At 39.5% G+C, this 12,743-nt stretch overlaps 2 gene segments (V, D, J or C); both read right to left on the minus strand.

Moving 5' to 3' along the window:
• Positions 1-278: 278 nt before the first annotated feature.
• On the minus strand, positions 279-4,439 carry LOC119917160 (the record flags this gene model as incomplete). The annotated part of the segment is given in 5 exon segments: positions 279-556; positions 1,531-1,637; positions 1,729-1,746; positions 1,839-2,177; positions 4,361-4,439. Coding segments are annotated over 5 exon segments (570 nt in total), but the record flags the coding sequence as incomplete, so codon positions are not given.
• A 7,131-nt stretch (positions 4,440-11,570) lies between these two features.
• Positions 11,571-12,093, minus strand: LOC119917164. The segment is given in 2 exon segments: positions 11,571-11,875; positions 12,001-12,093. Coding segments are annotated over 2 exon segments (372 nt in total).
• Between the last annotated feature and the right edge of the window lie 650 nt (positions 12,094-12,743).

The following is a 12,743-nucleotide window of genomic DNA, read 5'->3' on the forward strand; positions in this document are numbered from 1 at the left end:
TGGAAACACATGTAAGAAAGAAAAAGTTCAATTCTCAGAAAACAAAGATAAGCATGCTGCTAAAAATACATCCACTGAGTCAGCGGCAGGCAGTGAGTTGATCTCTTCATAAAAGTAATGGAAACTGATGAAACTTACATGTTAACTACCTACATCAAATAGCAACTGTGTGATTGGCACCTGACAGGTGGGAAACTTGGTACATGTTGTATTAGACCTTACACATGCGGCCCACTTTAGACAACTGTTTCAAAGAAATACTGATGCCGTACAGTACATGTCTTCTGAAAAGCTTTTATTGAGAATGAAATTCAACTTGAAGCAGTTCACAAACAAACAGACAGCCAAGTGTCAGTCAACAATGGATATCAAATGATTCACGTGCTTTTAAATCCAGCAAGTTGCTCTTATTTGTGCAGAATGCGATTAGCTGATTTCGCGTTGAAGGCAAAATGCAAATCAACATTCATACCTTTAAATTTTTATTTACAGTTAAAAGGAGAACCAGCTGGTTTGTGCAGCTCAGCAGTCAGTTGTTCTGTTTTCCAGATGACCCCTGTGCAGCAGACAGAGAGGGAATCATTTTCAGTGATTCATCCAAAAAAAAAAAAAACTCTTTTGGGTTTTGTAACACCTACTTCACTTAAGTCCTTTTCAAACTTTCAAAAATGCGCCTTATTACATAACTGTGACGGCATTTTTACATGTCGGCCTCTTGTTGACAGTAGAATGCCATCAGCGAATAGACAGAGAGAGACAAATTAAATGCAGGACATGTACTCAAGACAGAGAACTGTGTAAATTGATGACTTACCTATCATCTCTTATTGTTATTATTTATGTTTAATAAAGCTGTCATTTCAGATCAGTCTATTGATTTTTTTCCCCTTTGTGCTGGAAAAAAATGGTTAAAAACAAAACACAAGACCAGCAGCCACCCTCTGTATTTTCAAATTCCATCCCTGTCAATTGCATGAAATTCTAAATGTCCAGAAAAATGCTTTGAATACAGCATGCGAGCACATACAAATGAAACTAAATCTGTCTCAAATGTGTCGTCCCAATAACGTTGCGATAGGAAAGACGGTGGTTTTGATTAAATGTTAATAAAGTTAACACACTATTGTGCTTGATAAGGTCAATTAACATTTTTTCTGTACGAAGCCACCACGTTTCTCTGACCCCTACTTCAACGTAACCACACAGACATTCAGTCATGTCTTACTGCAGTTGCTACGGGCACTGTCACTGAACATTTTACTATTGTTATGAGTAGTAGTAAAAAATTCTGTAACAGCCCTGTCACATCCAAATAAAACTACACTTCAACAGGAAGGTGAAGCCACCAATGTTACGTTTTCCTTGTCTGAAAGGGAATTTATTGTACCATCTGGCCATGAGCGCTTTAATTTAAAATACACATAAGGTTTTCCTACAGCAAGTACAATACTTCTACTGGGAGGTCTTTTGTACAGAGATACAACAATGAGCCTGTGTAAAATGCTCATAGCACGATCATGTTGGACCAACCTGAAGTCTCCACACGATGAACACCACAAAGGCTCCGTAGATACTGCTCTTGGCGATGAAAACAGCATAGGCCAGCTTGGCAGTGTGCGTGATCTTCAAATATTCCTCTGCAAAAGGAATTGCAGCATTTTAGCGAGTGACATGATTCAGCAGCGTTGATGCTTTCAGCTGTGTAGGTTCAAACAAATCAATCCTTACCTCTTTTTGCTCCATCTCCTGACAGAAAAAGGAAAGAGGATTTAGGTTATTTCAGTGCAACTTTGAGTTTTGGGAGTTTAATATGATTAGAACTATAAATATAAACACACCTTCGACTGACATTGAATTTTGCACAGTTGTGTTTCCATTGAAGAAGTTGACGGTGCAGGTGAACCTCTTGCCTGGTGTTGACCAAATCCTGAGTGGGACCCTCAGCCTGCTGGTGATTTTGTAATAGTCCCCGTCCCGCAGAGCAGCATTGTCGGTCGCCACGCCATCTGTGATTTTATCCCCATCGATCTGCCAGAACACACTCACATGGTCCGGGTAGAAACCATAACCCAGACACACCAAGGTCTTCTTCTTTTTCTTGTTTTTGCTGTTTTGACACTCATTTTTTGAAGGTTTGAACACTTTCACTTTTGGCGGGGTGACAGTACGGTTTGATTCTGCGGAGACAAAGGAAAGAAATCATTGCAATAGTTGGACATTTTGGGAAATATGATTATTTGCCTTCCTGCCAAGAATATCTGTGCCATAAGTAGGTAGCTAGAACGAGTAACCAGGTAGCTTATCTTAGCATAAAGACTGGAAACAGCTGGCCTCAGTCTTTCCAAAGGTTACAAAATCCGCCTATACCAGCACCTTTAAAGCTCACAAATTAACACGTTATATCTCATTTGTTTAATGTTTAATGTGATGTGCTAGAGAAACACTCATTCAAAAAACAGTGATTTCCGTCTTTCTTTTTTTCCTTCAGAAGTGTCTAACATTAACATCGCAATTTATTAGAGTTAATTTTCCTCTTATTTTAAAGAGACAACCTCTGAATTCCAAATTCATGTTATCAGATTTTACACAGTTTGAGCTCCATCAGACTCCAAAGTTACATACCAATGCAGCTCAAATCTAAAAGTAATTGAAAACACATCCAAACTATAATTTTTCTACATGCCAACACTTTACAAAAACAGAAACTGTTAGAAGCTGTAACTTCAGAGATGAATTATTTTGTGTGAGGTTATTTTCTTACCTAAGACTGTCAATTTGGTGCCACTGCCAAAGTAAGCAGGGTTGTAGTTGGTCACATAGACACATGGCTACAATAAAAACTGTTTCAACTTTCTGCACATACAACTGTGAACAAAATATTTTGCTATTTTTCACTGAAAAAAAAACAGTGTTTGGACATGTCTCCGAATTCAGCTTGTATAATAAACTGAGAAATTTAACAGAGTTAGGTTGATTTTAAAGTACAGGGCGACACATCCTCAAATCGTACCTTGTAAATATTAAAGCAGCTAAGTTGGGCTTGGATGGAATATTATTGATAAATTTGACTCTGAATTCTACATAATTTTACATTATAATTTGTTTTACCTTACCTAAGACTGTAAGTCTTTTCCAGTCCCAAAGTAAGCCTCTGACTGGAAACTCTCAGTTGTTCACAGAGCTAGTGAGAACTCACTTTGAGAACCACAATCTGGGCATAGAGCCAATTCTTTTATTGCTGCGGCAGTTTGCTGGAGGACGGGATTGGACTGACTAGTTAGGACTGAAACAAAACTAACCTGAGCTATAACATATATAACTTTTATGGTTTAAAGGACAAACACTACATTTATTGCCACCAAATAAAATCACATAAAAGCCAGTCCACATGTAGCCTATTCTCTCTTTTAAACAAGTTGTGAAAGATGCTCAGTTTGCTTTGTTGTTGCAGATTTTCTTACCTAAAATGGTCAGTTTAGTTCCATCTCCAAAGTGAGCCTCAGCGAATGAACACGGAGGACTCAGACTGTGACAAAAACTTACTGCTTCTGTCTCAGTGCTGCTCTTTCTCGCAATTTATCTAACTTTGTCACACTTTGACATGTGGAGACGTTCAATATCATGTACTGCCGTTAGCAATAATAGATGTCACTCTCTGCTACAGATCACCTTTTAAACATCAACATTTTGAGGCATTTTTCTATGATAATTTAAGTTTTTTCAGCACTAAGTACCTTAATCATCACTTGCAAGTACTCTGTCAGTCTTTGAAGTATCTTAACAGGGAATCAAGTCAGAACAATTCCATTGTTATACGATATTTTAATCAACTTAATGTTGGTTTCTTACCTAAAACAGTTAATCTGGTTCCTCCACCAAAGTGAGCCTCATAAGCACCACTGGCACAGTGCTCAAATTAGCCTAAGATACAGTTTATGTATTTTGACTTTAATACGTTCAGTATATAACTCTATCACTTTCCTTTAATTCCTAAATGCAACATCGCTGTACTACAGCTTTTTTGTTGAGTTGGAAGACAACAACAGCTGAAAAGACTGTGAGGATCACATACAGCATCATAAGAAGAAAATCAGATGTCTTACTTACCAAGAACAGTCAGTTTTGTGCCTGAGCCGAAATAGGCTTCGTTATTGGCACAGTGCACAAGCTTGATATCAAAAAGCACTGAGCTGGATTAGAAACTACAAAGGCCCAAGTGCAAAAAAACGACTAGTTTACAGAGTAGGATAGGTTCAGGTCAAAATCTCCCCAGGTCAGTTTAATAGTTTGTTTTTCCTTCATTCTCAAACTGTTTTAACATTTTTCTTTAATGATTTAAGTTGTGAGAGTTCAGACTTACCCAGAATTGTGAGTTTGGTTCCACTTCCAAAGTGAGCTTCAGCTCCTGTGTCACACTGATTGCATCCTCTACCAAAAAGTTACAAAACTGAACTTAACTGGCACTTGGAAAAAGGCTAATAATCTATGAGACTATTGCAGCTTGAGCATAGGAAATGGATTTCATATCGTCCACGTTTTCTGTTTTTTAAGAGTGGATAAAACCCAAATGCTGCGTATTGTCGCTTTATTTTTATTCAGTTCCAAACAAGTTTCCACACTGAAATTAAGTTTTCGTACAGTGTCAGAAACCTGCATGTTTTCAGAATACTGATATTTCTATCTGTGACAAACGTCACGGTGACTTTATGTGCTCCACACTGAGCATGTTACATGGAGGAGGTTTTTGTACAGCCGTTCTATTGGATTGTATCACCGTGCCCCCCTGTCCCCACAGTGAAAAAGCATTAGACAAAAACCTAACTTCTCTTTTCTTGTCTTGTCGTTCCTTCCCCCACCCAGCTTTCCCGTATCTCAGCCTCCATCTTTCTCCGTCTGTCTGTGAGAGCAGCTGTGCAGGCCGATCTGACTGACAGCTGAGGTGAGCTCCATGCAGCCCGATTGCTGCTATTTCTGTGACAGCTAAGAAAAGAAGCAAGAAAGTAAAGACTTCATGTTTCTATGTACGGTAGCTCCACAGAGGAAGTGACATCTTTACCGGTCACACCGTCTCATCCCACCCACTTCTATCACTTTCTATAAAAAGATGAGACAGAACTTGTGCTGTCTGACATCAGAGTAACATCAGCAGCAGCTCACCATAAAATTTAGTTTGGTCATTGTTTTCTCCAGAAGTTGAATTCAGATTTTAGCTTTTGCTCTCTCTGTGTTTTGGATTTTTATAGTTCCCAGCATAGGAATTCTGCCAAAATATCTACTCCTAAACAGACTGTGTCTACAGCCATGCTAGCAGCTCTGTGACTTGAGCTAACATGCTCCTATTAGCTGGTCTTTAAGATACACAGTCTGTGATCCATGAATGTTTGCACAAAATTCTGTGCCAATCCAACTTGTAGGAATCAAGCTATTTCACTAAGTAAAACTGTTGACCTTTGGTGGCACTACAGAAAAAATCAATGGACCACCAAAGTCATTAGCATTCATCCACTGGGGAAAATTAATGTCTGTAAAAGCATTTCATGGCAATCGATTTAATAGTTGCTGACGTACTTCAGTCTGGACCAAAGTAGTGGACACACTGACTGACAACTCTAATGTAGCCATGCCTAAAGCAAGCTGCTGGCTTAGCTAAAAATATTAAAATCTATCAGGCAAGTTGTCATAAGTTGTAATTCACTGAATATATTAGTGCTCCCCGGATAGTGAGCTTTCCTCACCCCTTAGTGGTAAGGCTCAACCTGTCAGGTGTAATGGATATTCCAGCTAGCATGGGTTGCTAGAACGGCTTTAGACTGATTAAATAATTCCATAATGTTTGATTTTTACTAATTAGATAGTAAAGTCAGTAAAAGTAAATGTTACTAGAATTGTTTGACTCATGTACAGTAAATAGGGTGTTTTTACATGTTGACATATTGTGTATCTTATGCAAGTGAACAGTTTCTACAACCTTTCATTAATGGGCTATTTTTGTTCATTTTATATTTTAATGGAACTAGCAAGTCAGATCCCCATAAGTACACAGTAACACCAATCTACTCATTTAGACTGTAACATTATCTATAATTTGACTGGCCCCACTGTGACATGTTAGCCTGACTTCTTGAAATATTCAGCATTATGATTTGTTTTTATATGTAATGCCAAATGTACCCTGTTGAGGTCAGTGTATGATCAACTCTTAAACTTGTTCTTTCCTTCCAAATAAAACAACACTTTCATCTACTCAGACAACAACAAAAATTAAAGAATAGAACAAAAAGAAAAGACTTTGAGAAAGTGATAGAGATGTGTACAAAGAGCACTAGACTGTATATGACAGACAGACATTCTTTTTTCTTGTTCCAGCAGCTGTGTACTTATCTAACTGATCAGCTTTGTGGTACAGCAGAAATATCAATGCAGTTTTGTTCTCTTAATTAGTATCTGTTTAACAGGTTACTTATCGTTGTCTTTGGTAAGTGGAGCTTAATCATGGAGACTATATCAACATAAGAGATTTAACCATAATCTATGGTGTAACAGCAGCTTAATATTACATAATGTAAATAGATTCCAAATTATTATATTTTTCTTCTCATGCACGATACCAACCGGCAGCTACACTTGTTTTTTCCAGCTTTATTGCCAAAATACATACAATACAGTTATTTGAAGATGAAGATGGGGTTTTTGGATTAAAGAGCAGCAGACCAAGAGCCACCCGGTGATTGCACAGGGGAGAGGAAAGAGCCAGGAGAGGAGCCATGCTGGCCCAGCTTGGACTTTATTCTGCTCCTGAGGAGTTGGTCTGGACAAAATGGGACTCATTGACCAAACAATGGAATTCAGAGACCTGCCCCACCAACATCCCGGAGCAGACACTCGGCAGGTGGTCTATATTCTGAGCTGTCAGCGCAAGATGAGGAGGTGGACTCCGTTTTACATCAATGATGCTTGGTGGTCAAACGCAGTCTTTCCCAAATGTCAGCTTGTTTATTGTGAAGATGAAACTTTCACATCATCATCGGTTGCTGCGGTTTACATTCACTGTGGAATGTTGGGGGTGTATACATGTAAATGTAACCAAGTCAAGCTGTAACAATTCTCATAAAATAGACATAATTCAAATACAAATAGCAGCAGTTGATCAGGCAGGCAAAACAGCAGTGGCTAGACAACCCTAAAATTACAAGAATTTAATTAGTTCAGTTGTCTTAACACATAGTGCCAAAACATACTTGCTAAATACCTGACAATATTTACCTCACACAATGCAGTAAGTAGTCAACTCAGCTCTGACTCCACCTCGCTTATGGATCGGATGTTTAGTCATGTTATCAAAAAGGCACACAAACTAGTAAACTTGCATAACTATTAGACAACATATTTTTACCTCAGCTTTAACCACTGCCTTCTCTGTGGTGGACCTTTAGCACCACAGGCTATTCAGGTGATGAGGTCTGGACAACAGGTGACTTAAAATACCTGTGATTAAAACATGTTCACAAGTTAAAAAAAGATTGTCAGCCTTGACTCATAACTCCTACAAAACATACCTGCTCTCTAGCCACACTGGACCACAATGCCTACAGAGAGATCTGGGTGCGCCCTATAAATCAACTCCTAAAGCGGCACAGGTGTGTGCCTGCTTCTAGAGACAGGGGGTGGAGCTTCACTGAGAGGCTATAGCCGCCCATGGCCGTACTAGGCAAAAAGCCTGCCTATCACATATGTAAATAACTGTATATATTTATGTTACCATATTTTAATAGTCCTACGCTTAATTATATGTTGTATGTGTAGCATGAAGGAACTACAAATTTTCAAAAGTCAACACAGTGGACGCTGTAGGGCAACCGCCAACTGGCGTTTAGTGGTTTAATTTCAGAGCAACGGTGACACCAACGCACAAGTCTAAATGCATGGCTATGTGTGTAGCTATACCATAGGATACGCATGTAGACCCGACGCAGGAGTATAAATCAAAGTGGGACACTGGGAATGGGCCGTAGACTACAGGCTACTGAAGTGCGGGTGGGTTGATTGGAGGCTAGCTGGCGGGATGGGTGCTAGTAGATTGGAAAACAGGCTAAGGTTCAGTTTGGAGGCAAGCATGCTGGAAGTCACTGGCTGGGAAGCAGACAGAATACCAGTTCTTTAAAAATAAAAGATAAAGTAAGTAAACTCAAACCCAAAACCATGACACCATCCCGTCCCAATCCTGTGATAAATAGGGTAATCCTGCAGGTCTCACAGGATTTCCGAGATATCTGGTTGGCTTTCTGTGGCAGAGGGCAATAAATGAGATGGCACCTTCTTAAATCCAGAAGAATTATTGTAATTCTAGCTCTGTTGAGCAGTTACTGCAAATATAAGAAACTGTGTTGTGGTAGCAGCCCGGCTGACGGTGAGTGTCCTTTTTTTTCTCCTTTTTATCAGTTATTCTGCTTTTTTCCTTGGTTTTCTGTTCTCTGCCTGCCTCCCTGTGTTTTCTCCCCTGTGTTCTCTCTCTCTCTCTCTCTCTCTCTCTCTCTCTCTCTCTCTCTCTCTCTCTCTCTCTCTCTCTCTCCCTCTCCCTCTCTCTCTCTCTCTCTCTCTCTCTCCCCTCTCTCTCTCCCTCCCTCTGCTCCTGAGCCCAGCCAACTACCTGCACCTGCATCCCATCAGCCACCTCGTCAGCCTGCCACACCTGCCAGTAATCACCTCATGCCTGCCTGCATTTCAACCCCGGTTCTCCACACCCTCCTCGCTTGATTGTCGTTGCTCCATACCCGGTGCCACCTCTATGTTCAGGCTTTTCATGTTTCTTCACATTTTCCTTGTGCTTTGTCGCCGCTACCTCTAATCCTGCCTCTCTGTCTGTTTCCCTCCCAGGTACACTCACCCTTGTCTTCCGTTCAGTCGGCTGGGCTCATCCTCTCCTCCTCAGACTACCCCCACGGTGTCCTCCCTGTTCCCCCACTGCTCCTCACCTCCTCGGCCCCAGTGTTCCCCGGCTCCCTGGCCCCCAGTCCTCCTGGTTCCCCGTGCCTGTGTTTCCCCAACATCCACCTCTCCCTCCACTCCAGTCCCTCTACCCCTTTATCCCTCAATAAACCTCCTTCCCTCCAAACGTTGCATTTGGGTCCTTTCCGGTCCCCACAACTTGCAATCCCATAACCAGTTGTTTTCATAATGATATGGTAAAACAAATGTCTAAAGTCAATTCAATTTTGACTTTATACATAATTTCTAATATGGCAATAGGCACAGTGCTGGGAAAGATCACTGGTGTGATCATGTAAAAGTTTTTAACTGATCTATGTTCCGTTTAATTTTGAGTTATAAAACTAATTATAATTGATCTCAATAAAGAGAGAAATCATGGCACTGAGTAAATATGATCCTGTTAGTTTTCTAGCTATATTCAACAAGACAACCATGAAGCATTCAAAATCCCCCAAATGCTGAGAATTTTAAAGTATTTTAGTAAATATATTATATACAAGTACACATGCTTTAATTCAATATTTTTCAGCATGCAGAGAATGAGGATTAGTCATGTTTTCTTCTTCTTCTTCTTTAGTGAAGTAACTACAATCCAATAAATAAAGATACAATTACATCTAAAACTCAACAACATTTTGTAAAGAAAGCTTATCAAATTAAAGTCGTTTTGAGGAGACATTCAGAAAGTCGTAGTTCAGTTATAAAAGTCAACACATTTTGTTTCTTGACCAAACTTTCTTACAGTGAACTGTAACTAAAATGGACATACCATTATGTTTACCACCCTCAAAAACGTTAACAGTTCTGGGTTTAAATATTAAAAGGTAAATAGAAAACGGCAGAAGGAGTGTTTCTAGCAGGTATTGTTAGTAATACAGCACTGGTGTGTTTCAGTCCCATTTTGGGTTGTTGTTTAGCCACAGAGTGTGTCTGAGACACTGTGTGTCTAGAGGCACAGTAATACACAGCTGAATCTCCAGCCGCAACATGGTGTATGTGCAAAGCGGAGTTAGGCACTGCAGGCCGTGACATGGTGTACTTGGATTCTTTGAAAGGAGCTTCAGTGGCCCATATGTCTTTGTTTAGAGAATATGTTACCAGCTGCATTTCCCCCCTGCCAACGTGTCTGTACCAAAACATGTACAAATATTCATCATTATCTTGTTCACACTGGAGCGATACAGATATGTCTCCTTCTTTGTTGATTGCAAATGGAGGCTGACGTATTTTCATACAGCAGGAGAAACCTGGAAGATAGAGAAGAAGACAGAGTAAATAACTAGATTTTACATAAAGGTAAAACAGCAAAGTTGCCCAGTGGGAAAATTAAAAATGTGTTCTTACTGGTAAAGAGCAGAAGAGCTAGTGAGAGGACCTTCATAATCACTGTTGTTGTACAGATCTTATATGTGAAATGAGAGCTAATGTTCTTTCCTCCACCTGTAATGTTTCCTCTGCACGCTTCACTCACAGTTTCAAACAGTTTCCTAGGACAGCTACAGTCTCCTAGTGGCCACCCAAAGGTGATATATCATCATACATACACATACATCATTCATGTGTTCATGCAGAAAAGTCATAATGAGACGAAAGGAAAAGCAGAGAGATAGAATCGGACCGGGGGGCATATTTACCTGCAGTTTTTGATGAGTTACTGCAGTGTGAGCCAGACAGGCTGTTATAGTGATTCACGCACATTAAAATATTAACTATTTATAAGGCGTTTGCGGCTTTGTTCTTTGGTGCAGAAGACTAGTTTCCACGGCAGGTTTTATCAATTCATCTTTGTCTTTATTTTTAACATTATCTTTGTCTGCTTCTTGACTCTACCATTGCTGTTAACATTACCTTTACTTTCACCTTTGCTTTTTACCTTAATTTATTTGTCTGTACTCTTTCATCACTGCTGCCCTTTCTTTTACATTTACTCTATCCCATACATTTACTTTTATCTTTATTTTCAGCTTTATCGCTATCTTTATCTGGACTTTATCACTTTCCTTTACTCTATTGTCAGTTACACTTATTTTGTCTTTGTTCTATTATTCTATTTCACCTTTATTGTTATCTTCTCTCACTCTATTGGGCTTATTTGTATTTCTTTACTCTTTCATTACTGTTACCTTTAATTTGACATTTATGTTTACTGTACTGTCACATCTACTTTTACCTCTTTCTTTATCTCTATCTCTATCTTTGTAATGACCTTCACATGTAACTTTATCTTTATGTTATTCAACTCATCATAACTGCATATTTCATTTCAAATAATGAACCACATTCCTTTTTGTATTGTCCCTCTCACTAAAGCACCCTGAACAGTATTATCGTGTTGTTCATCACAAAAAAGTATTAAATATAAACGCTGTTTCCTTTAAATTTAATATATTTGATATAACAGAGAGCACTTTTACCCAACATTAAGTTAGATGATAGATAAAAGTTTGTATTTCACTCTTAAGTTTTGATCTGAATTAATAATAATAATAAATAATAATATTTCAGCTGTGTCAACACAACACAGCTACCAAACAGCAGGAAGATGGGACAGGGTTTTAGTAAGTCAGTGACAGCAAACCACATCACTGTGTACTGGCAGCACAGAAATACACAGCTGAGTCTGACAGATTCACACTGTGAATGATCAGAGCTCCTCTCAGTTTGGTTTCCCTAACAATCTCAATTTGATCTAGAAACTGCTGCTCATACTCGGGCGGATTGATATCGTAGCTGTATCCCATTAGGCTCATCAGTTGGTTCTCTCTTTGCTGGTACCAGAGCATGACATAGAGATCGTTGTCATTGTGACTACATTTGATCTCTACCCTGTCCGTCACATTGACTAGTCTGGACTGAGACTGCTGAACTGTCACACTCTCGGCTTGATCTGTGGAAAAAGAAATATAAAATATTATTGAGACATGCATTACCATTCATAGTATTGTTGTATGACTTAATGGAGATTTTCATGTCATTCTGTCTAAATTTTATTTAATCTTAAAGAAGCAGTACATGGAAGCAAGAGAAGAAGAAAAAATCCAGTGCCAGCTGGAGACATCTTAGCTGTGACATCTGGCATCGTAAAGCTGGAGGATGATATCTTGAGAGAGACTCTGCCACTTTTTTATACTGCACATGCTCAGTTGCAACAACTGAAGAAAAAGCAGTGAGGGTTTTTTTGTGAGGGAGTGACATTAAACCACATCACTGTGCACAGGTAGCGCAGAAATACACAGCCGAGTGGGACACGTTTGCACTGCGGACGATCAGAGCTCCGTTTAATGTGTCTTGTCTTCTCAGCTCAAACTGCTCTTGAGACTGGCCCTCGTAGGTTTGGGCGCCTACTCCATATCCAAACCCAAGGAGGTCCATAGACTGACTGTCCTTTCTTTGCTGGTACCAGAGCATTACTGGACGGCTGCTGTCGTCATGGCTGCAACTGATGTGGACCTCGGTGCTCTCCTCCACTATCAGATGAGGCCGTTGATTTATCACGATACTGTTGACCTGAACTGTGGAACATTTTGATTAAATATTGATGTAGAACAGACGACAATTCCTATTTAATACAGTGGAGAATTTGCTGAAATTTAAGGTCTTACTTGGAAACCAGAGGAAGATAATACCAAATGTGAATGAAGACATTGTCATGTACTGCTGTGTGAAATATGCTTTTGCGTGAATAAGGGCAAGAATCAAGAATATTTTTTTATTATTGGGGAGGTGCTAATTCAGCACCATGTGCATCTGAGAAC

Source organism: Micropterus salmoides, unplaced genomic scaffold, assembly GCF_014851395.1.
Source record: "Micropterus salmoides isolate LMB-PRFRI ecotype aquatic unplaced genomic scaffold, ASM1485139v1 Ms_hic_scaffold_10, whole genome shotgun sequence".
Lineage (NCBI taxonomy): Eukaryota > Metazoa > Chordata > Actinopteri > Centrarchiformes > Centrarchidae > Micropterus > Micropterus salmoides.